Genomic DNA, 23,431 nt, shown 5'->3' with positions numbered 1-23,431 from the left:
GTATTTTTTGTAATTAACAAAAAAAAGTATTTTTCTTAAATATATTAATTATAATATTAAATTATTTTTTATTAATTTATAAAATATTTTTTTCATAGCATATGTATTACTAAAAATATTATTTTCTATTAAAAATATTTTTTAGATTAATTTATAAAATATTTTTATATATCATATATAATATCAAAAATATTACTTTCTATTAAAAAAACTTTTTAAATATATTTTGAATTAATTTATATAATATTTTTATACCGTATGTATCTTACAAAATATTTTAACCACTGGGAGCATTAGCTTGGATTTGAACCCAATATCTCCACTTAGTCATTGCCTTCCTTTTCCAGTTGATGTATAATTTTCTTTAGTCATATGTGTGTCCATATTAAATTTAAGTTATATTAATTTTTTTCTGCTATAATGGTCAGATTTTTTATCGTTGAAAAAATGGTTAAAATGCCTATAAATATCCCTCAAACTTATTTTTTGAGTATGTAAGTGCTTCCATTGTATATTCAAAGCACTTGAAAACTCTTAAATGCTCTCAAGCAAAGCATTCAAGCAATCCAAGACTCTCAAAGCATTATTGCACATCCACTGAAGAGCCACAAGACAAAAGGAGAAAGGTTTTTCAAGTTTTATACGATAAATCCGAACTTTCTCCATTTGAGGTTACAAATTTATTTATTTAAATATTATTGTCTTGTATAATTTATTCTTAATTGCTTATTTGTGTTTAAGTGTTGACAAATTATTTGTAATATTTAAATTATCATTGTGAATTGTATAAGTTTCCTACAACTATTAAAATCTAGGTGAATTTAATTGACAAGATAAGTTAGGAAGAAAATCTTGGTGTAGTGGTTGCCTAGAACTCATTGTAATCTAGATGTGTATTTAATTTCTAATGTGAGATAGTCTGAAAATCTTTGTGATTTTGATTTAGTAAAATTCCAAAAGTGATTAGAATTTGGGAGAATGGATTAAGTGTGTGTGGAAATATCAAATTACTATAAATTGTGTTTTGCGCCATATTATTTATTCTTTTTATATTTTGTGACTTGCATTAATTATTAATCTCAAATATAATTTATTATATTTATGAAATATATATTTTTAAATAATTATTAATTAATAATATTTAAAAAAAAAATTTAATTACTCAATTCATCCCCCTCTTGAGTAGCCATACCCCAAAGGACCAACACTAAATAATGTACTATATTTGTTATTTGGTATCATATGAGGTTGATACTTTGCAATACAAATGTATGATTTTAAATTAAAAATATATTATAAAATAACATAATAAGATTTTCAATATAAAAAAAAAAAAAACTCCATAACCTAACATAAACATATATAATTTAAAAAAATAATAGTAATTTTTCCCTAAATAACATAGTGAAGATTTGGAGTTTTGGTTGTTATCTTAGTTGAGTGGTAAATTATGAAAAGGAAAATAAAAAGTAAGAAAAAAATTGCTTAAAGGCTGGCAAGTTTATTGTCGGTGTCCTAATATCTTAAGATTTTGAGAAATTTATTGACCGACATATGGATTAAAATAGTGGTAGGCATATGTAATACTTTTTAAGAAAGGTAAATTAATTGACAACCACAAGTCCAATTCAATAAAAAGACGGCTGGGTTGAATTTCTAATTTACATACAAAAACTAAATAAAAGTTGGATTCAGTGTGTGAGACTTAATTTTCACACTCTATTTCTATTTATTAATTAAGGAAATTAAGAAGAAATGGTGGGGGCGATGGCGAACGAATTCCAATTCATGCATGCACTTCCAGCTAATCCACCTGCCTGCTTAAAGTGACACCTCAATTCCAATTCCAATGCTCCTTTCCTAATTAGGCCACCTTTGCCTGCCGGGTTTGGATTTTTATATGACTTCTTATTGGTCTTAATTTATTATTAATTATTATTTCTAGCCAGCAAGCAAACTAATATATATATATATAGGATAAATCATACTAACTAATAATAATAGGATATTTATAGAATGAGAAAGAGGTAAACTTTAAATATATATTAATTAATCATATAAACTCATAAATTACTAAAAATATTATTTTCTGTAATTGAATTTTTACGTAAATAATTGAAAATAGTTAGTTGGGCGTTGTGTTCTAAGGATGATGGATGGATGGATTCCTATGTAAATAATAATAATTGTATTGTCGGGTACGTTGGGGGGATGGATGTGGCCGTTGTTCCTTTTTTTTTTTTTAACTTTGTTTATTGAAGTTGTCGGTGCTTATTTCGTATTGGATAACTCTTTGTCCGACTTGGATCAACACTACGTCACTCCTCTTGTTTGGTTTTGGTTTTGGTTTTAAAAGAAAGCCGTCTCGATTCTCGGAGGCGCCGGGGCCCCAGTTTTTTTATAATAAATTATTTAAGCCGACATCTATCGAATCTTTTTTAAGTCTCTTTCAAAATATTTGCTAATTTTTAATTATAAACTTTCTAACTATTTTTTTAAAATATTTTAGATATTTTTTAAGAAACATCAAAAAAGAAGATTTTTCTAAAGCAAAACAAACATTTTTCAAATAAAAATTAAAAATAATTTTTTTAAATTAAATTAAACTAATATATATCATACGTTAATTAGATTATTTTTATTATATTAATATTAGATTAAATTAATTGGTCAAAAATTAATTTTATCTCGGAATACCTTTTTTTGGCAAAATTTTTGTGATTTTTATCACTCAATCCCATAATTTTAACATAAAAATAAATTTAAATCTGATCTAGTCTCATAATTTTAATATGAGAAATAAATTAATGTAGGTCAAAAGATAAATTAATGTGAATCTGAGTCAATCTTTATCTTCTCAGATGAGTTGGAATGGCCTTCATTATTATCGCTATCTCTTCTTTCGAAGCATATCCAAAAGTTTGTTTTCTCCTCGTAAAAGGCGCCCAAATTAATAACAATAATTATTTGGTCATTTTTATATATATGTATAATAATTGAATACACAACCATTTGTCTTTTTCCTAAGGCAAGCGCGTTCAATTCTGCTTTCTGATGTCAGAGGGGACTCACTTATCTTGGTTTTGTTGCATTAACGGCCCCACTTGGGTTGGGGTTGGGGTTGGGGGATCCCAAAGACAACCAACCAAGCCAGCAAAATATTTGCCTAATTTAGTAAATTTTTGTTAACAAATTTTGCAATTAAGAATTTAAGTAAATTTCATGTGAATTTATTTTTTTTTGGCTTATTAAGATTTTTAAATTTATATAAGTAATGTTTATCTCAACTCCAAGCGTTAAATTATTTTGAAATGATTAGTGAGTTATGACTTGATATGTTGAAGATTGTGGGTAAGAATTGTTTATAATATTATTAATTAAGGATGTGAAATACTATTAATTTATTAATATGAAATAATGATCTCATAAAAAAAAAAACATGGACTAGTGATGGGCCGGGGCTTTCAACGCTTGAGGTTGGATTGATTTATAGTATTGCTTCTTAATTTACTTGAAATCTATAGTTAAAAACTGCTTCATCCAATTCAAGAGGTCTTTCTCAATCTCATGCTTAAGCCAGCCAGCCAGCCAGCCAGCCAGCCAAGGGACACTTGCGTACAGAAAAATAAGTTCATAGTCGCAACATAATAATAATAATAATAATCAAAGTAAAAGAAAGGAAGAAAGGGCGTCACTACAGAGAAGAGAAAATGATTGTATTAATTAGTTATTAGCGGCGGTGGCTTGTATATATGCATGTATGCTGCCTGCTGGTGTTGGTAAGAGTCTTAATAGGAGTTGTACTTCCACACCTTCTGCTCAATCCGTGATCTCTTGGTGTTGGTAGCCTGCCTTCATAGGAATTTATGCCTCTCAAATACTCTCTATATAATATAATAATTAATTTTGGCTTGCTTATCTTGTGAAGACCAAGTCATAAATGATAGTTGTTGGGAATGTTGATAATTCTTTCTTTCTTTTTTTTTTTTTCTTTATTAGTCTGATATTAAGATTTCGCTTGACTAGCTTTCAGGAGAAGTGAGTTTCACCCCAACTCACATTTTAAATAAATAAATTATGATATAATTTTCATATAATATTTTTAAAAAAATTTAAATCCGAGATCTCAAACATATATATGCACTCCGTGATCTACGGTTCATTTCCTTGCTTTTTTGAGGTTACTTCATGGGTATTGCCTTTCAAGGAACTGCCTTAAAACTTTTTTACAGTGGCTTTCTTACCTGCCTCCTTTCATAGAGAAGCTCAAAGTGAGTCTACTTATTCCATTCATTTAATATTTTTTTATTGTCACATTAACATAACATAAAAGATATTACTTCGTGTCTATCTCTTTATATAAAAAGTTTAAAAATGATCATATATAATAATTTAAAAATTGCAATAGAAAAAGAGAAAAAGAATGGATTTTGTGATGATTTTTAAATTTTTTTATAAGATAATCTAGTATTTTTATGCATGAATTAGATTATCAATTCAATAATTATGGTCGGACTCTATTATGAATTTCTAATTATATTTTTCATATAATCCTCTTGTTTCTTCCTTTTCCATGCCCAAGTTATGAGAGGAGAAATTGAGAAGAATATATTAATATTAATTAGTTTGATTATGGAATAATTTATGATATTTATATCGATTTATTATATATCTTTTTATCTAATATTAGATAGATTTTATATAATAATTATTTTATTTCTGTGTTATCTTTTGTTTCATTCATTCTTAAACAATTATGAACGGTGTTCTCATTACGAATGTATTCCCCAAAATTCAATGCATAATCTCAACATTCAATTAGTATTTTTAAATAATCTCATTTTTTAATTATTTTATCCATTTCATTTTACGTTATTGAACCCAACAAGAAGGGTATCCTTATCCCCTAGACTAGATGGTGCCATATATACGAGAAGGGTCTAGAGTAATGTGGCATCTAGGTAGGTAGCTCCCATACGTGTCAGTTTTTAGCTACAACCTTGGGAGCCACAACCTCACGCCAAACCCTGCGCAGATGGCACCACTAAAGGGTGAGGTAACTAAGGAACCTGTTAAAGCCCTCCACGAGGCAACTTCAAAGGACAAGAAAATGATCACATGTCACTCAACAAAGTGGTTGGCCATCATAAGTTAGGTTATTAATAGCTCGAGGGTGGATTTATTTATTTATTTATTTATTTTTTTTGTAATAAGATAAACAACAAACATTAAGACATAGCAAAATCCATGGAGCGACGTACTTCAGTCAAGAGCCAAGACTAGTTCAAAGTCATGACTAGTAGCTAATTAACAAACAATTATTTTCACTTCTATCAATTGAAGTTTTTTATCTTCTCTTTCATTATTATTATTATTATTATTATTATTATTATTATTATTATTATTATACTACCGTTAGCCTATTTTTTTCTCCTTAAACTTCCATTGATTTAAGGATTAGAGCATTTGCTTAAGATATTCCCTTAACAGTTTTTGAAGTGGTCACAAGTTTCAATTGAGTCAAGATTGAGAATTCAACCTCAGACGTTGAATTCTCATAAACTAAATCAATTGAGAAGTTTTGTTTATAAAAACTAAACTAAACATAAGAATTTATATGAAAAGGTGGTATTATTAGAAGTAAATCTTTTTAAGTGTTGTTTAGGGAAATAATTTTTAGTAAATTTAAGAAAAATAAAAACTTGAGTAAATAAAGATTTTGAAATTAAGATTGTAAATTGTAAGGGTGAACGAAGAGTTTTTATGAAAAATATTCTTAATTTTTTTAAATTATAACATAAAAATATGCTTTTAAAAAAAGTTTTAATATAAAAAAAATAATTATCATAACTGGTGACTAAGGATTAAGCCAACAGTTAGAAGTGGTCCCTATTAATTTATCAATCATAGGTATAAATTAAGATAAGATGTCAAGTGATTAGATCATAATAAATTGTGATTGACATTAATAAGTCGTGAATTTTTTTTTATATATAATAAAATAAATTTTTTATTTATAATTTATTTTTTTTCATCAAAATTAAGAACTTGAATGAATGATGAAGGATTGCGCAAATCCGATAGTCTCAAAATAGGTGAGCAAAAATTCATTAATGTCGTGACCCGGTGCTTCAATGCCATTGAACTACCACCCGTTCGTAGTGAATTCTGGACACAAATACCATATTCAATTGAGCACATGTTTAAAACACGCCCAACCAAGTACCCCACACATTAACAGAGGAATTCAATCACCGCCGACTCAATCCATAGGCACCATGGCCGATGTCTAGGACCATCCATCACTAAAAATTGAAAAGAGCGTGTAAGTAAAGAAAATTAATTTAATTTAATAGAAATTATATTAAATAGAATATTTTTTTACATTAATTTATTTTAACATAAAAGATGTCTTACTAAATGTAGAATAATATAAAAATAAAAAATAAGAATATATAGTCATAATTATTAATGGTGTGAATAATTTAAATTAATAAAAAAAAATTTAAAATTATAATTAAACAAACTATTATTATATTATATTTATAAATTAAATTTATTATAATATATTTTATCTCTCCTCGAAGATTGGACGAGATAAGATGTTAAATTTTTAATAAATTTTAATTTATATGCTCAATTTATATATGTCTAATTTGACTTTTGATGTAAATAAATTTAATTTATTTATTTATAAATTTGAATCTATTATTTATGTAATACCTAATTTAGTTAAAATGTTTTGAAGAAAAAATATTTAAATTTTAAATTTTTTCTAAAATATGACATAATGATTTAGATTTATTTTTAAAATAAAAAATTTTAAAGAAAATTATAACTATAGAAACACCTGGTCTTAAGCTGGCCCTCAATTCAAGTAGAATCGCAACGTATACCTGCAGGCTTTATATTTATAATAATCCATGATCCGTCTCAACGTTCCCCGCAGATCTGAAACCCAACTTCAATGGAATCCTCACCCCAAACCCACCTCCATCTCCTTCTTCCTCACGTTCTCATCTTCCCCATTCCAGTCCAGGGCCATGTCAACTCCATGCTCCGCCTCGCCGAGCTCCTCTGCGCCGCCAATCTCCGCGTCACCTTCCTCATCTCGGACTTCGCCCTCGCCCGCCTCCAGGCCCACTCCAACGCCCAGTCGCGGCTCTCGCTCTACCCAGATTTCTCCTTCACAACCATCTCCGACGGCCTGCCGGCCGACCACCCTCGCGCCGGCGACCGCGCCATGGAGGTGGTAATGTCGCTGAGAGAGACGGGGAGAGCGAAGCTAAGGGAGATAATGATGCGGCTGCTGCCGGTGACGTGCGTGATCGGAGACGGCGGCTACAGCTTTGCGGCGGATGTCGCTGACGAGTTTGGGATTCCGTTCATGTCCTTCCGGACCGTCGGGACTTGCTGCTTCTGGGCTCATTTCTGTGTTCCGGACATCATCCAAGCTGGTGAACTTCCCTTCAATGGTATGTTATGTATGCCAACCTTTTCCTTTTACATGATTTTTTTTCTTTCTTCTTTCTTTACATGGTTTTAAGTTGGCTTGTTTTCGTGTCTACTTATTTCCGGTTTTATATATGTTCTAATATAAACCGGTTTCATTGAATCTAAAGTCATGGTTGGATAAATCATAAATGTATGTATATATATATATATTATTAGCTAGTGGGTATATATCTGATATTTATATAAGTTATTTAGAGCCAACCTAGCTAATTTAGTATTGCTTGGCAAAGGAGAATTTTGTCATAAATGATTATTGTATATCATAATTAAGTTGAAACATAGAATTGTGAAAATAATAGTCACAAATAAATTTTAGTGACAAATTATTAACAAAAATTAAATAATATATTTATCTTAATGTTCGTACGAAAGAGTTCATGACAATACCTTTGGGATTAAAAGATCTTATGATTTTTTTTAAGTAATTTAATTAGTAGTTGTCACGGTATTACTATACCTTGCTTATGGAAATTATTAATTTATTTAATTAATTACTATATTTGTCATTTGAAAGGCTTAATTTATGCTTAAGGTGGTGTGTGAAAAGAATAGTTTATTCATCATAAAAAAGATTGTTTTATTAATTTTCATATTTGAAATGCTTAACCCGTTGCGTTGTGGGGGTGGGAAAAGATTACTTTATTAATTTCTATATTTGAAATTTTAAAATGCTAACTTTATGTCGTGGGAAAAGATTCCGACGCCGTAACTTCAACATGTCAAATATAGAATCATTAAGATTTTCCAACTACAGTATAATATATGTAAATGTATTAAATAAATTTAAAGCTGACATCATAAAATTAAATAATTAAAGGTCTATCCTATATACAAAAGAGGAAATATATATAAATTAGAATAAATTACACTTATTACATACTTGGATTTACTGTAACTGTGCAAAATATTATTCTACTTATTTTGCAGCTAATAAGTTAATGATTAATTGTGTAGATTGACTATTTCCTTATTCATTTAATTGTATAATAATATGGGGTACTCTGGATAAGTAATTCATGCAATCTAAGATCATATATGCTGTAAAGAGAACAAGATTAATTAAATATATTATTTAAACTCGTAAATTTAATTTAATTGCAAAAATTCTATTTTTGTAATAGTTTAAATTAAATTATCTAAATTTAAATTCAAGAGAATCACAAAACTGATTAATAAACCCAAATTAGACATGTAGTTGGGGCCTAGCCCATATGCAAGTCTAAATTTTTAGTTTTTGAGCCGCCCGCACTCACTAGACATGATATGTCATGTCAGCCTAGGTTAGCTTAGACCTAGTCTAGGTTCGCCACACTAGACATAACGGGCTTAAATTTAGGTTGAACCTTATCCATGAAATAACAAGCTGAAATTGGTTGAAGGATGAGGCCACAAAGTGAAGTGAATAGATGTTGATAAAAAAAAAAATCAAATTAAAAAAATGAGGTGAAAAATGCAGTTATTCTCAAAGTGTTTTTGGTTTAATTTTACAAAACTATAACATTTGGAATTTTTTTCTTTTATGTTATCAAACATCAAAACTTGCTAACTAACTCGGCCTTCCTTCAATATATACAATACTTAAGCTTTGTCAACTTATCGTATAACAAAATTTATTGACAGGACAAATGGCAGTTCACTGTTAAAAATAAAAAATTAATTAAATATTACTGTTAAAAAATAAGTCTAAAGTTAAATACAATTAACCCATTAACCCTCTTGAAAAACACCACTCACCACTAACAAATGTTTTCTTTCTTTCTTTTTTTTTTTTTTCTTGGGGGTGGGGGGTAAAAATACTATTTAAATAATTTATATTAATATTTTACATAAGACTCTTAACGTTAATTTATTTTATTGTACACTCACTTTGACCAAGATTAAACGTCTCCAATGTTAAGTAAAAATATTATTTTACTTTTTTGTGTGTTTTGTAGCTGGGTGAAAAATGAGTTACTAATGTCATCATCTGGTTATAGGAAGTAGCGACTATGAAATGGACTTACCGGTGACAACCGTGCCGGGAATGGAAGGGTTTCTCCGGCGCCGGGATCTGCCGGGCTTCTGCCGGACGGAAGACCCAAGCGATCCCCTTCTGCAATACATCCAATTCGAGACCAGGCAAAGCACTCGAGCCAAAGCAGTGATCCTCAACACATTCGAAGACCTCGAAGGCCCCATCCTGTCCCAAACCCGCTCCCAAATCCCCAACCTCTTCACCATCGGCCCGCTCCACTCCCACCTAAAAGCGCGCCTCGACGGCGCCGCCACGCCGCAATCTTCCACCAGCTTCTGGGAGGAGGACTGGAGCTGCATGAAATGGCTCGACGCCCAGCCGCCAAAATCCGTGCTCTACGTCAGCTTCGGGAGCATAACGGTGCTGACGAAGGACCAGTTCATGGAGTTCTGGCACGGGCTGGTGAACAGCCGGCAGCGGTTTCTATGGGTCATTCGGCCGGAATCCGTGAGCGGCGGTGGGCAAGGGAATATTCCGGCGGAGCTCTTGGAGGGGACGAGGGAAAGAGGGTGCATGGTGGGGTGGGCGCCGCAGGAGGCGGTGCTGAGCCACCAGGCCGTTGGAGGGTTTTGGACTCACAGTGGCTGGAACTCGACTATGGAGAGCATCGCCGCCGGCGTGCCCATGATCTGCTGGCCGTACTTCGCCGACCAGATGATTAACAGTAGGTTTGTGGGCGAGGTCTGGAAGCTGGGCCTAGACATGAAGGATTTGTGCGACAGGGAGGTGGTGGAGAAGATGATCAGAGATTTGATGGAGGTGAGGAAGGAAGAGTTCGTGGAGTCTGCGAATCGAATGGCGGAATTGGCCAGAAAAGCCATCGGAGACGGCGGTTCTTCGTTCCGGAACTTGGATCGTCTGGTTGAGGCCATAAGATCCTTGGCATTTCGAGCCTAATTCACTAACATAATCTGTAATAGGAATAAAGTTGATTGGATAATATGATCTTTAATGTCTCCAATTAGAAGAAGGCCTGAAGCTCATTTGCTTAATTAATGAGGAACAGGGCTTGCTTGGGAGTGGAATTTATCCTCTTAGGACCATAATTGAGGTGTTGTGTTTGATAGAATTATAAAATGATAATGCAATTTATGGATTTACCAAATCACAAATAGTATTAATTAAAATTTTGAACAGCACGTACGTCTCTGCACCAAAATCAAAACAAACACACTCATTTGATTTGGCCTAATAATGGTTTACTTATTGTAGAAAAAAATAAGATTTGATTTAATCGTTTAGATCAACCTAAGTCGTAAATGTAAAAAATGCAACAATAATTAATTAATTGATAGTAATCGGCAGTCATATGTTCAAACATATATTCGTAAAATTAATGCAGCAAATGGATAGGTCCTGGTCCGGCATCTATATCTGTCGGCCAATAAAATCATTTCCAACTCACCTCCTTATTTCACTTTTTATTATATTATAAAAAATTTATTTTTTATTTTAATTTTATTTTAAAAATTATGTGTGTTCCAACTAAACTCTTTATTTTTTTCTATATTTCACTCTCTATCCCACTTATTTATTAATAATTTTTTACTCTATTTATTTGACCTTACTTTTAATTTTGATTACTCTAAAAATTTATTATTCATTTGATAATTTAATAATAAATATGACGGTGTTAGATTTTTATAATATTTAATATATTTGTAAATAAATTTATTAATATTTTTTAAAAATAATTATTTAACAAAATTATTTGAAATATTTTCATAATTCAAAATTTAATATTTTAATATATTAAAATTAAAATTTCAACAACCCTCGTATTCCAACAACTATATTTCAATAGAATATTACAAATTGCTCATATTCTAATGGCTATATTTCATTGGAAGATTCTAACAACAATCATATTCTAACGGTTATATTCCAATAGAATATTCTAACGATGATCATATCTCAACGGCTATATTTTATTAGAATATTCCAACAACGGTCATATTTCTATACATTACAAATAGATGATCCATCTGGTCAAAAAATTTATAACCCAAAAATCTACAACACCAATTGCCATCACCAATTTCACTACAAAAAAAATCAGTTTTAGTGACGGAAAAATCCGTCACTAAAAACATAAAATCTGTCACTAAATTTTCTGTGACGGGTTTAGTGACAGGGTGAGTGCTACCCGTCGCAGATCTGTGACGGAATTGCTATCCCGTCACTAAAACTGTGACGGGACAGATTTGTGACGGGACACCCGTCACAGATCTGTGACGGGGCAGTAGTACCTGTCACAGATCTGTGACGGGGCAGTTCCACCCGTCATAGATCTGTGACGGGGAAAGTGCTGCTCGTCACAAATCTGTGATAGGGAAATAATGCCTGTCACAGATCTGTGATGGGGAAGTACTGCCCGTCACAGATTTGTGACGGGGATTCCCGTCACAAATCTGTGACGGAGAACTGTCCGTCACAAATCTGTGACGGATATGACAAGCCGTCACAGATCTGTGACGAGAAGTACTGCCCCGTCACAGATTTGTGACGGGCGCTACCCGTCACAAACACTCTTAAAATAAAAAAAATAATTAAAACAAACAATCTGTGACGGGTAGTACCCCCGTCACAGATCTGCGACGGGAGTACCCATCACAAATATTCTTAAATATAAAAAAAATAATATTAAATAAATAATTTTATTTAAAAATAATAAAATTAATATGATCAATCTGCGACGGGACAGCCATCGCAGATATTTTTTAAATAAAAAATAATAATTTTGAAAAAAAATATTAAATTAATATTAATATTTTAAATCAATAATATATTTTTATGAAATTAATATATTTTTAATTTCAAAAAATATATTTTTAATTTTTAAATTTATAAAATTAAAATTTATATTTATTACAATTAATATTTTCTTTTATAAGAATAAAAAAATTTAAAATAACAAGAATTTTTTTAAAATTTTAAATAAAATATTAAAAATAACATTAAATAAAATTAATATTACCCACATTCACATTAAAAATAAAACAAATTTAACATTAATTTTTTAAATAGAATTATCTAATTTATTTCATATGTTAGTTTTAAAATTTTTAATTAAAATTTTATTTATTATTTTTTATTTTTTATTTTTTATATTTTAAATAGAATTCTTATATTTTTAATAGAATTTTTTAATGTATACACATAAATATTTTCTTATGACAATAAGAAAATATTAAGTTTATTTTTAGTATATAAACTTAAAATATTTTATTAAGTTTATTTTTAGTATATATTTTTAGTATATAAACTTAAAATATTAAGAAAATATTTTTAGTATATAAACTTAATATTTTTAGAAAATATTAAGTTTCTTAAAATATATGCTTTCTTAAATAGTAAGTTTATTTTTAGTATATAATTTTTTACGTATTTTATTTAAAATTACAATATTTTTTATTAAAAATATATCTAAACTTAAAAATAAAAAAATAAACATTATTTACACATGCACAAGTTTCCTAGTCCAATTATTACATATCAAAATAACTAAATAATTAATTAGTTGTAGTTTAATTATTTAATTAAGCATTACAAATAATATAAATAATTAAACTAAAACTAAACTAATTAATATAAAAATAAACTGCTAAACTAACACAAAAATAATAACTACAAATAAACTAACACAAAAATAAAATAACTACAACTAAACTAACACAAATAAATTATAATTAAACTAACATAATATAATTAAAACTAAAACAAAATAAAAAACATAAAATACTTAGCTTGAGAGCACCGAAGATAACTGAAGAAGAAGAAGAACCAAGAAGACTGTGAAGAACCAAGGAGACAAAGAGACTGTGAAGAAGAAGAAGAAGAACCAAGGAAACTGTGAAGAAGAAGAAAAATCGAGACAGTGAGAGAAAGGGAAGGGGGGCCGTTCAAAGGTGTGGAGAAAGAGTGGGAGGGAAAGGGGGGCGGGGGTTATTTTAAAGGAACGATTGTGACGGGACGTCAGTCCCCGTCACAGAACTGTGACGGGGTGTCAGTCCCGTCGCAAAACTGTGACGGGACTGACAAGTCCCGTCGCAGTTCTGCGACGGGGCGTCAGTCCCCGTCACAGAATTGTGACGGGGCATCAGTCCCGTCGTAGTTCTGCCACGGGATTGACATGTCCCGTCGCAATTCTGTGATGGGGCGTCAGTCCCGTGGCAGAACTGCGACGGAACATCAGTCCCGTCGCAGTTCTGCGACGGGAAACCTCGCTCCCGTCGCTGATTTGCGACGGGAGATTATTTTTCGTCACTATTTTGTGACGGGATACACTATCCCGTCACTGATTTGAGACGGAAATAGATATCCCGTCACAATTTTGTGACGGTAATTTCAGACCGTCACTAAACCACTTTAGTAACGGCTTTCCATCACTAAACCCGTCACAAATTAGTGACGGGAGCATCCCCGTCACTAAAACTGATTTTTCTTGTAGTGTTTGTAGTAATCTTGTGTTAGCCATCATATCCAATAACATCCGTATGTTCCTTCGAATGATCCATGAAGAAGTTGAAGAGGATGAAGCTATTGCTACAACTTTAGTTGAATAATATGCTTAGCATGCGGATCACGTGTAATACTTGAGAATTTTAAAAGGACTCAAGAGTAAATTATTTTGGGGAAAAAATAAAATTTGCAGATAAATTAAGGATATAGGGTAATTTATAACTGTCTCTATTGTGTCATCAATCGCAATAAAGGTGAAGGTCATGAAAGGCTTTATCGTGATTATTTTGTGGACTCCCCAACATATCCACCATAATTATTTCATAGAAGATTTTGTATGCATCGATTATTATTTCTACGAATTCAAACAGCAATTGAAACACATGATCAATACTTTGTTCAAATATTTGATGCCTTAGGAGTTCCTAGATTATTATCATTCCAAAAATAATAGTTGCATTAAGGATACTCGCATATGGATCACATGTAGATGCTATTGATGAATATGTTATGATTAGTGAAAGTACAACAACAGAGAGTTTGAAGAGGTTTGCGAAAGCAATAATTGAAGTATTTGGAGAGCAATATTTGAGACGTTCAAATACTAGTGATATTGCAAGGTTGATGAGCGTGGATGAGTAGTATGTGTTTCTAGGTATGTTGGGGTAGTATTGATTGTATGCATTAGAAGTGGAGAAATTGTCCAATTGCATGGTATGGAATGTATACAGGTCATGCCCGTGAACCAACGATTATTTTGGAAGCAATAGCTTCTTATATATGATCTGTGGATAGGCATGCCTTTTTTGGATTACTGGGATCATTAAACGACATTAATGTGTTAGATAGATCCCATGTATTCTCTGAATTGGCAGAAGGTCGTGGTCCTGAAGTTTCGTATATTATCAATGAACATAAATATACCATGGTATATTATTTTGCTGATGGTATATATTCCTCATGACGTACTTTTGTTAAAACCATTCCATCTCCTAAAGGGAATATGAAGAATTTTTTTACTGCGTAACAAGAGTTCACTAAAAAGGACATCGAACGAGCATTTAGGGTCCTATAATCACGATTTGCAATAGTACGTGAATCGGGATGTATGTGGGATGTTGAAATACTCAAGTATATAATGATGTCTTGTATCATAATACACAATATGATAATTGAAGATGAACGTGATACAATTCATGAAGATGTAGATTTCAATTATGATACAATTGTTGCTACTCTAACAATTGATTTGTCTCGCACTTGCAAAGGTGAAGTTATGGAGTTCATATAGGTTTATGATCAAATTCGAGATAAACAAACTCATATTGTAGTGGCCCACTACCGGATAGTCCCGCTAGCATAGGATATCCGAAAGGAGGTCATCACAAGTGTGATATAGAACAATAACATACAACACCATAATACTATCCTTAGATAAAATCAGCTGAAGCTAACATAAAGGTTTACAACATCTTAGACCATAGTCTAAGCAAAATGAAATACAAGGGCACTAACAAATTTTACAACATAAAATTTCCTCACACTTGCCCTCATCACAAATGCTAACATAGACCATCTAATTTGGAAGGTCTCTGTACACTTCTAACCCTGGGCTTTAGCCCCACTGGGCTCGCCCTCAACCACTGCTCTACTTGTACCTGGAATGACATGAGAGTAAACAAGGTGAGCCACAAGGCTCAGCAAGTGTATTTATAAAGCATGGAGATATAGAATCAAAGGCAGGGATAATCAAGATAGAATAAACAACTCTATGAGGAGATATTAGTATAACGCGACTCATAAGTTCTCGGTTTACATTAATTTCCCATGCCGTGATTATTACATATATTATGCACTCGTTCCCATGCTCATGCATATGCACCAATAGTAGGGAATTTTTCTGCATAATTTTCAAGGCTCTCACGGCCTATATATATATATATATATATCCATTCATGAATATATATGCATCATGAAAATACATCAACAAATGATAACAATTTGAGCCACGCCTTCTGGGTTGATGGCCACCTCACCCGCGTCAAGCGCTCATAGGATATCCTCTCTCATCCACGGACTTAGCCGTCGCGCAAAATAATAGGTGCGCAAATCAGTATAATCATGCATCACATATGCATATCCCCATTTCATGTCAATCCTCAATGATTAAGAAAAATCTCAAATCATGCTTAACATGCACAATTACATAAATTAAAGTGTGCACTATCTTATGATCACAGGGTAAATTTTAATACATTTATTGACTCATACTTATAGAAATGCCCAAACCAATATTTACGGTATATTTTTACTCCAATAATAATCGCAAGGAATCAAAATTTATACATGCAAGAAACACTAAATCTTGCATGACACTAGACCCTAATGAATAAATGTCATTCCTTAAGAAATGTAGGGTGACACAAAACCCTATTTAGATTTTTGCAATGTTCAACAAGAAAACGAATTAATATTGCAAGATTTATCGAAATAAGGAAAATAAAACCCTTTTATCCAACAATGAGGGTTATCAAGAATAATTCAAAAAAACAATGGAATAACTATACAAAAATCATAATTTTAAACGTAGGAAGGATAGACTACATAGGAAGAGTTGAATAACAACATATTTCAGAAATTTCCAGATTTCAAGCATATTTTCAAAAATCCAATCTGGGCTCAATATTTGGTCAAATACCACAAACGATATACCAAATCAAAGCCTAATGAGTCTAGTTTCTGGAACATCAACTGGATTTGAAATCGGAAATAACCACAAGGAGATATTCCACAAAAACCGAAACAAGGCAGAATTTGTAACAGTAATTTACAGAATTCTACATAGAATTCAACAAGGTTGTTATGGGTACAAATCATAACCAAAAATTTCAAATCTTATACCGAATCGAAGCCCATGAAGTATATTTTATAGAAAAATAAATGGATCACAATTTGGATATAACCACAGAGCATTATACCCCAAAAACCGAAGCAAGAACAAATTATTCAAAAACAGAGCAGAAAATTTTCAGATTCTGGGCAAGAATTTACAAGGATACTGTAGGCTCAAAACATAGCCAAAAATTCTAAAAAATTTACCAAATGAAGATTATCAAGTCTAGTTTATATAGAAACAAACAGATCTTGAATCGGATATAACCACAGAGAGTTATACCCTAAAGAGTACAACAAGGTCAGTTTACTCGAAAGCAGTAAAATTTCCAGATCTTAGCAGGGATTTACAAGGCTATAACATGATCAAATCTTAGTCAAAAAAATCGATTCTTGTGTCTAAAATTGAGCTTAAGATGTCTAGTTTACAACCCAACAAACGGATCTCAATTTGGATATAAACACAAGGAGTTATAGACCAAAGAACATAACATGGTCAGTGAATCCGAGAATAAGAATTTAAGAGCAACAACTTAAAAATGAAGGAAACAAGCCTTCTAAGATGGAAACAGGGTTCAAGAACTTGCATTAAAAGATAAAAAAGAGAAGAAAAACTTACACAATCATAAGGAGAAGAAGAAGAAGAAGATCTTGAATTTGAAACAAGAAGGAAGGGAACTTGCCTTAGATGGTTGCAATCCAAAGAGATGAAGACACCCCTTGAAATTGAAAATTCCATAGTCTCCACTTAAACCTTCAATGAAGAAGAACAATGGAGGAAGAAGAGACAATCGGGAGAGGGAGAAGAAGAAGGGAACAAGAAAGTAAGAAGAAAGAAAAGGAGGAAAAAAAATGTGGGAGACTTGTCTCCCAACTCCTTTCAATCCATCTCCCTTTTAATTTTCTCTAATTTACCCTTCATACTAACACACACAATTCACATATCTCTTACCCATTTTGGTCATTTTACCATTTTCTTAATCTTTTTTTCTTTTTAATTAAGATACCATTCTCTATGCCCATGGCCCAAGCCCAAGTCAAAATATATAGCCCAAGCCCAAGTCAAAATATATGGCCCAATCCAATTAAGGCCCAATGGACTTTTCTTGAGATTTGGGTTTAACCCAATTCATTTACACTTAAGATTTAATTATTTATCAATGGTCTAATTCAAATAAGGCCCAAACCCATTTAGTCCACAACTTTGAGACTTTTTCACACCAAATATTATTTTCATTAATTTACCCCCATTACCAACTCATATAATATTTTTAACAATTAATTAATAAAGGCAACAACTCTAATGTGCAAACTAAAATACCCATAACACCTAGACCCACTAACGGGTCGTTACACATATACAAATTCAAAATGATCTTGTGGAGCATTTGTGGGAATTGTATAGTAAATATTCGAATTGAAATAAATTAATGTATTTGGTTTCTATTGTATTAGAAAAAAAATAGTTAGTTTTGAGTTAACACTCATGAGAAATAGCCATCAATAGTAAACGCAACAATACATTATTAGAAGGAAAATATACATTACTAAATTAATATTCATGAAGTTCACTTAATCCCAACTCCATACATTATTAAAAGGAGAAGATACATACGTTAATCCTAACTGCATTTTTACAAATCTAATAACCTTGCGCGTTGCCTTTTTTGAATAATTTCGAGTTTGAGCATGTAGTAATATTCATTATGAAATTCATCCATATTACTAGTTGACTGCACTCTCACCCTGCAATTAAAACACAATAAAAACAAATCATAATAAATTTTTTATATTTTTTTTATTTTAGTGAGAGATTTATACTCGCCAGTGTACGAGTGCAGTTGTAGTCCAAATTTAAATTTATATTTTCTGGATGAATCCAGGTCGTCCACTGAGAGATTTATTTATGGCAAAAGAAAAAGAATATCACACACACGCACACGCATTTAGACAAATTGACAACAAGATTTTTTATGGTTTTGTTTTTAGACAACAGATACTAGAAAATAAAGTAAGGCAAAAATTGAAATAAACATTAAACGTAAAAATATGAATTTGGATAGTGCTTGAGTTAAGACAATTTCAGTACCAACTCGTTGATTCCCAAATTTTAGCATAAAAGATTAGCAACATTAATTTAATTTCAGATATGAGGGTTTGTTATTAAATGCAATTAGAGATGATGATAGTTTTAGGTTAAGCAATCCCCATACATGATATGTGGGATTCTAATTTAAGCAACCACCATAAATCCAATTGCAATTAATACACAAAACAACTAAATTAATAATCCGGGTTTGGGTATGATAGCGTTTTCAGTTCTAGTAACTCTCATACATGGCATGAAAGCTCTAAGTTAGGCTTACGCTCCAATCCAAACCTATTGATTTTTCAATAATTAATATACACTTATACTGAAATTTAAATTAATATTACTTATTTAAAGCGCAGTTTTCTTTGTGAATCATTGGCGTTGGACACTTTCCTTGCCTTAACCCAAGATTAGATTTAGCTACTCATCTTTATTTGAAAGTTAATTGACAGGAATTTAAATGACGTAATTTAAATAACAGAATTTAAATGACAGGAATTAAAATAGTAAAAACTAACCAGCCATTTAGGCGGTGAATAATTAAATGACAAGAATTAAAATTACAGAAATTTAAAGGCATAAACTAACCGGCCATTTAGGCGGTGAATAATTAAATGACAAGAATTAAAATTGCAGAAATTTAAAGGCATAAATTAACCGGCCATTTAGGCGGTGAATAATAAAGTAATAATAAATGACATAAGAATTTAAAAGAAAAAAGGAAGGAAGTAAGATCACAAGAAAGAATACTAAAGAAAAGGGGAATGAACAAGAACAATTTTCAAAGAGAGAATTCTAAGGAAATAACTAAACTTTGATTCAAGAATAATAATCACACTTACAAATGCAATCAAGTGATCTATTTATAGGCCACAAGATGCAATACAAACCACACAATTTCAATTATTCAACTAGACATAATTATATCTAATGGGCACTCACACACTTAAAGTTAAATAGATTTTAGCTATAATACACACTTAATATTAAATGAATTTTAGCTAAAATACATATCTAATAAAGCACTCATAAAGTTAAATGGATTTTAGCTATAATATCCACCTAATAGTTAAATGGATTTTAGCTAAAAACACACACCTAATAAAGTTTTCACATAAAAAATAAAAATAGATTTCTATAAATTGGTTTTTAATCTTCATTAGGATTAAAAATAATCCTTGGGTCTTCTCCAAATAATATCTTCCATGGGTTGCTCAAATTGGGCCTTAATTCTTCATGGGCTTGAATTCTTCATGGGCTTGAATTCTTCATGGACTTTAATTTTTCATGGGCTTGATTTCTTCATGGATTTGAATTCTTCATGGACTTTAAGTCTTCATGGGCTTGAATTCTTCATGCCTAAAAAAAAAATAATAATAATTTAATGTTATTAATAAATTATATATTATATATATATGTATTACACATGGCACATATATATTAGATTATATTATATATATATATATTACATGCATGCATATAATGATGTATATGTATTATATATAATTTTATATATTATTATTATTATTATTAAATTTTACTTTAAATTTTCATTTCATTCATTTTTCAATTTAAACTTGCATATAACCATAAAATATATATTAATACCTAATTTAAACCATTTTTAAAATCAAAAGAAGGGTATAATTATAACAAAATTTTTACAAAATTAACCACTAATCATACCCCCAACTTAAACATTGCTAGTCCCTTAGCAATCAGATTATACTCCTGCCAAGCTTTATTCACAATAACTGTATGAATGTAAAAATTTCAAATTCGAAACCAAAATGCATAAAATCGAATAAGTAATTTAGCATTCTAAATCAGATTTTTGGTTAAAGGTCATACAATCTCAGGAATAGAAATTAGGATAACCAACACACAGACTTACTCCCTCGAAGTTTTGACTTCAAATCTCACTATGGATTTTCTCTCCAATAAAAAGGATTCCTCAGGTGTACACACAAGGGGGTGCACCATTATAAGAGTAAATGCAGAACAAGTTCAAAACTCGGTGTCATCCCAAATACAAGGAACGTATTTTCATGAAAGAACAAGGAAATTGACATAGCTTCATGATTGGAATAATGCTCTAGATGAATAACTTCTGAATTTAAACATGATTCCCTACTCCAAACTCGAATTCTGAGATCACATGATTTATAGCATCAAAAGGGACCAGACTAAATTGTAATGGGGCTATAAGGTTAATACGGATTGTCAAAGAAAAGGTAGAGTGTGCAAAGGGTGTGTCGGGATTTTTTTTTTTTAGCATTTATTTTGAAACAGTTATGCTGAATAGCTAAGAGAATTTGCCCCCTTTTTTTCACTTTTTTTTTTCTTCTTTTTTTTTCTCTTTTTTTTTTTCTTTAAATATGAAAATAGATAAATAGACTAATTCCCAAAATCACACCAGGTTGGATAAAATTCATATGGTTATGGGTTAAACGAGGGTAATGAAAGAAATTGTACTACAAATGGCTCAAATGGGATAGCAAGTGAGGTTAAGGTAAAGAAAGAAAAAAGGTTTAATAAGCTCAAAATGAAAGAAATTGATCCCTCTATCATGCTTCTACAAAACGATGATACTCAGTCATCTAATTCAGAGTTTGAAACCAGTCAAACTTATCCGCTATCATACTAGACATTCAAAGCAAATTGATGTTTTGAAGCCATTGAAAAGATAAGATAAACAATAAAGCATATTTAGAGTAAGTGTTATTTCACTTAGAATTAACGGTTATTAGGCTCAAACACTCACTTGGGTAATAGTCTCCACTTCTGTTGAGGGATCATACAGTGTACTAATCAGCTAATTACTGTCACCTTTGACTTTATGACCGATAAACAATTTTTAAATTTTGAATCCCCGATGAATGCAAATTACTTATTCTAATGCATATACGTTTTCAAATAAGAAATCAATGCATTCATGTTTCGTATTGCAAACTTAACCGGCTATCAGTGCATAACTTCAAAACTTTAGGAATAGCGTTATTTAAAACACATTTTTTTTTTTTAATAAGAGCAGATAAAGATAATCAATTCACACAAGACTACAAACTAGCAATAGCAAACTCACACTTAAATATGAACCAAATAATTTATAACTAAACCTTACACCCCCCAACTTGAATTGCAGTAATAAATTAGGGTTGTTAAGAATACCTGTAACTCCACAAGTCCATTTTGCTGTGAACTGCTAAAACTTAAACAACAAATGAGCACACCATATATATATATATATTTATATTTTCACACTAAAATAAAAAATTCATACAAGTCATAAGATAAGTAAAATGTGTCTCAAGAGTACAAAAAGTACTCCTTACTCAGCCATCTTATCAAAGACTTTGCCCAACAACATTCCACAATTTTTTTCTTCTTCTTTTTTTTTTTAAGAACACAACCAAGAAAAATCCTGCAAGTTGTACAATAACTAGATGCGTCTCAAGAGTACAAAAAGTACTCCTTACTCAGCCATCTTAATAAAGAGCATTTCTCACAGTGATAAATCTAAATTAATCGGACCCCTTTGGCGCTTGTTACTAATTGCCTTAGACCAGTCTATCCGAGGCTCATGAGGATCGTACTGTGGAACATAAGCGTGTAATTTCTCTAGCAGCTTATCAATGGTGGATGCAGAAATGAGAATCTTTCTTGCTGAACGAGAAATGAACTGTTGGTCCACAGCCTGATCAAGAAAAGAAAGTAACCCATCGAAAAAATGGTTAACATTTAAAAGTCCAATGGGTTTGGTATGGAGATTACTCTTGGCCCAAGAGATTATACAAAAGATTTCTTCAAGTGTTCCAAAACCTCCTGGTAAAGCAATGAAGGCATCTGACTGATAAATCCTACAAGCCATGCGCTCAGACATAGAAGTCGTTTCTATAAGTTGACCGCGTGTAATCCCGGAAATATGTGGTTCAGCTAAAGGGATTGGCATTACACCTACCACAGATGAATTTCCAAGATGTACAGCTTGTGAAACATAACCATTCAATCCACGACTTCCCCCTCCATATACCAAATTAATTTTTTTCTCTCCTAATTTTTTACCAAGTTCGCTCGCTGCAAGTGCGTAACAAATATCGCTCCCAAGTTGAGAGCCACAAAGTACACATATGGTATTGATTCGACGAACTAACTGGCCTTCCATGTTTGTTCCTTTTGTATGTCCTGAAAAGAAGTTTGACGATCAAAAGTAGCTATACAACAATTCAACAAGAAATAAATACAAACAAAAATCATGTGTATGTATAAGTAGTTGTGATTTGGCTCACATTTTCCTCTGGTTTTACGTCCAGAAACGACTTAAACACTTTCTATGAAGTGGGGATAAGCTTCCCATCCAATTTTCTTATAGATTGGCAAACAGGGTCGTTTTTAGTCAGATTCCCAAGACTATAGCGTTGGTGGTCACTTCTGAACTGGGTCCATAAAGCAAGAAG

At 31.4% G+C, this 23,431-nt stretch overlaps 1 protein-coding gene across 1 annotated transcript; it reads left to right on the top strand.

Moving 5' to 3' along the window:
* Positions 1-6,883: 6,883 nt before the first annotated feature.
* On the top strand, positions 6,884-10,644 carry LOC127793571 (7-deoxyloganetic acid glucosyltransferase-like). Its single transcript, XM_052324335.1, has 2 exons — positions 6,884-7,475; positions 9,492-10,644. Exons 1-2 carry the CDS (start codon positions 6,968-6,970, stop codon positions 10,424-10,426), a joined length of 1,443 nt encoding a protein of 480 aa, XP_052180295.1. The 5' UTR covers positions 6,884-6,967; the 3' UTR covers positions 10,427-10,644.
* Positions 10,645-23,431: the final 12,787 nt, after the last annotated feature.

The sequence above is a fragment of the Diospyros lotus genome, chromosome 1 (assembly GCF_014633365.1).
Source record: "Diospyros lotus cultivar Yz01 chromosome 1, ASM1463336v1, whole genome shotgun sequence".
Classification (NCBI taxonomy): Eukaryota; Viridiplantae; Streptophyta; class Magnoliopsida; order Ericales; family Ebenaceae; genus Diospyros; species Diospyros lotus.
The sequence above is the reverse complement of the archived record's forward strand: the minus strand, read 5'-3'. Positions and strand labels throughout refer to the sequence as shown.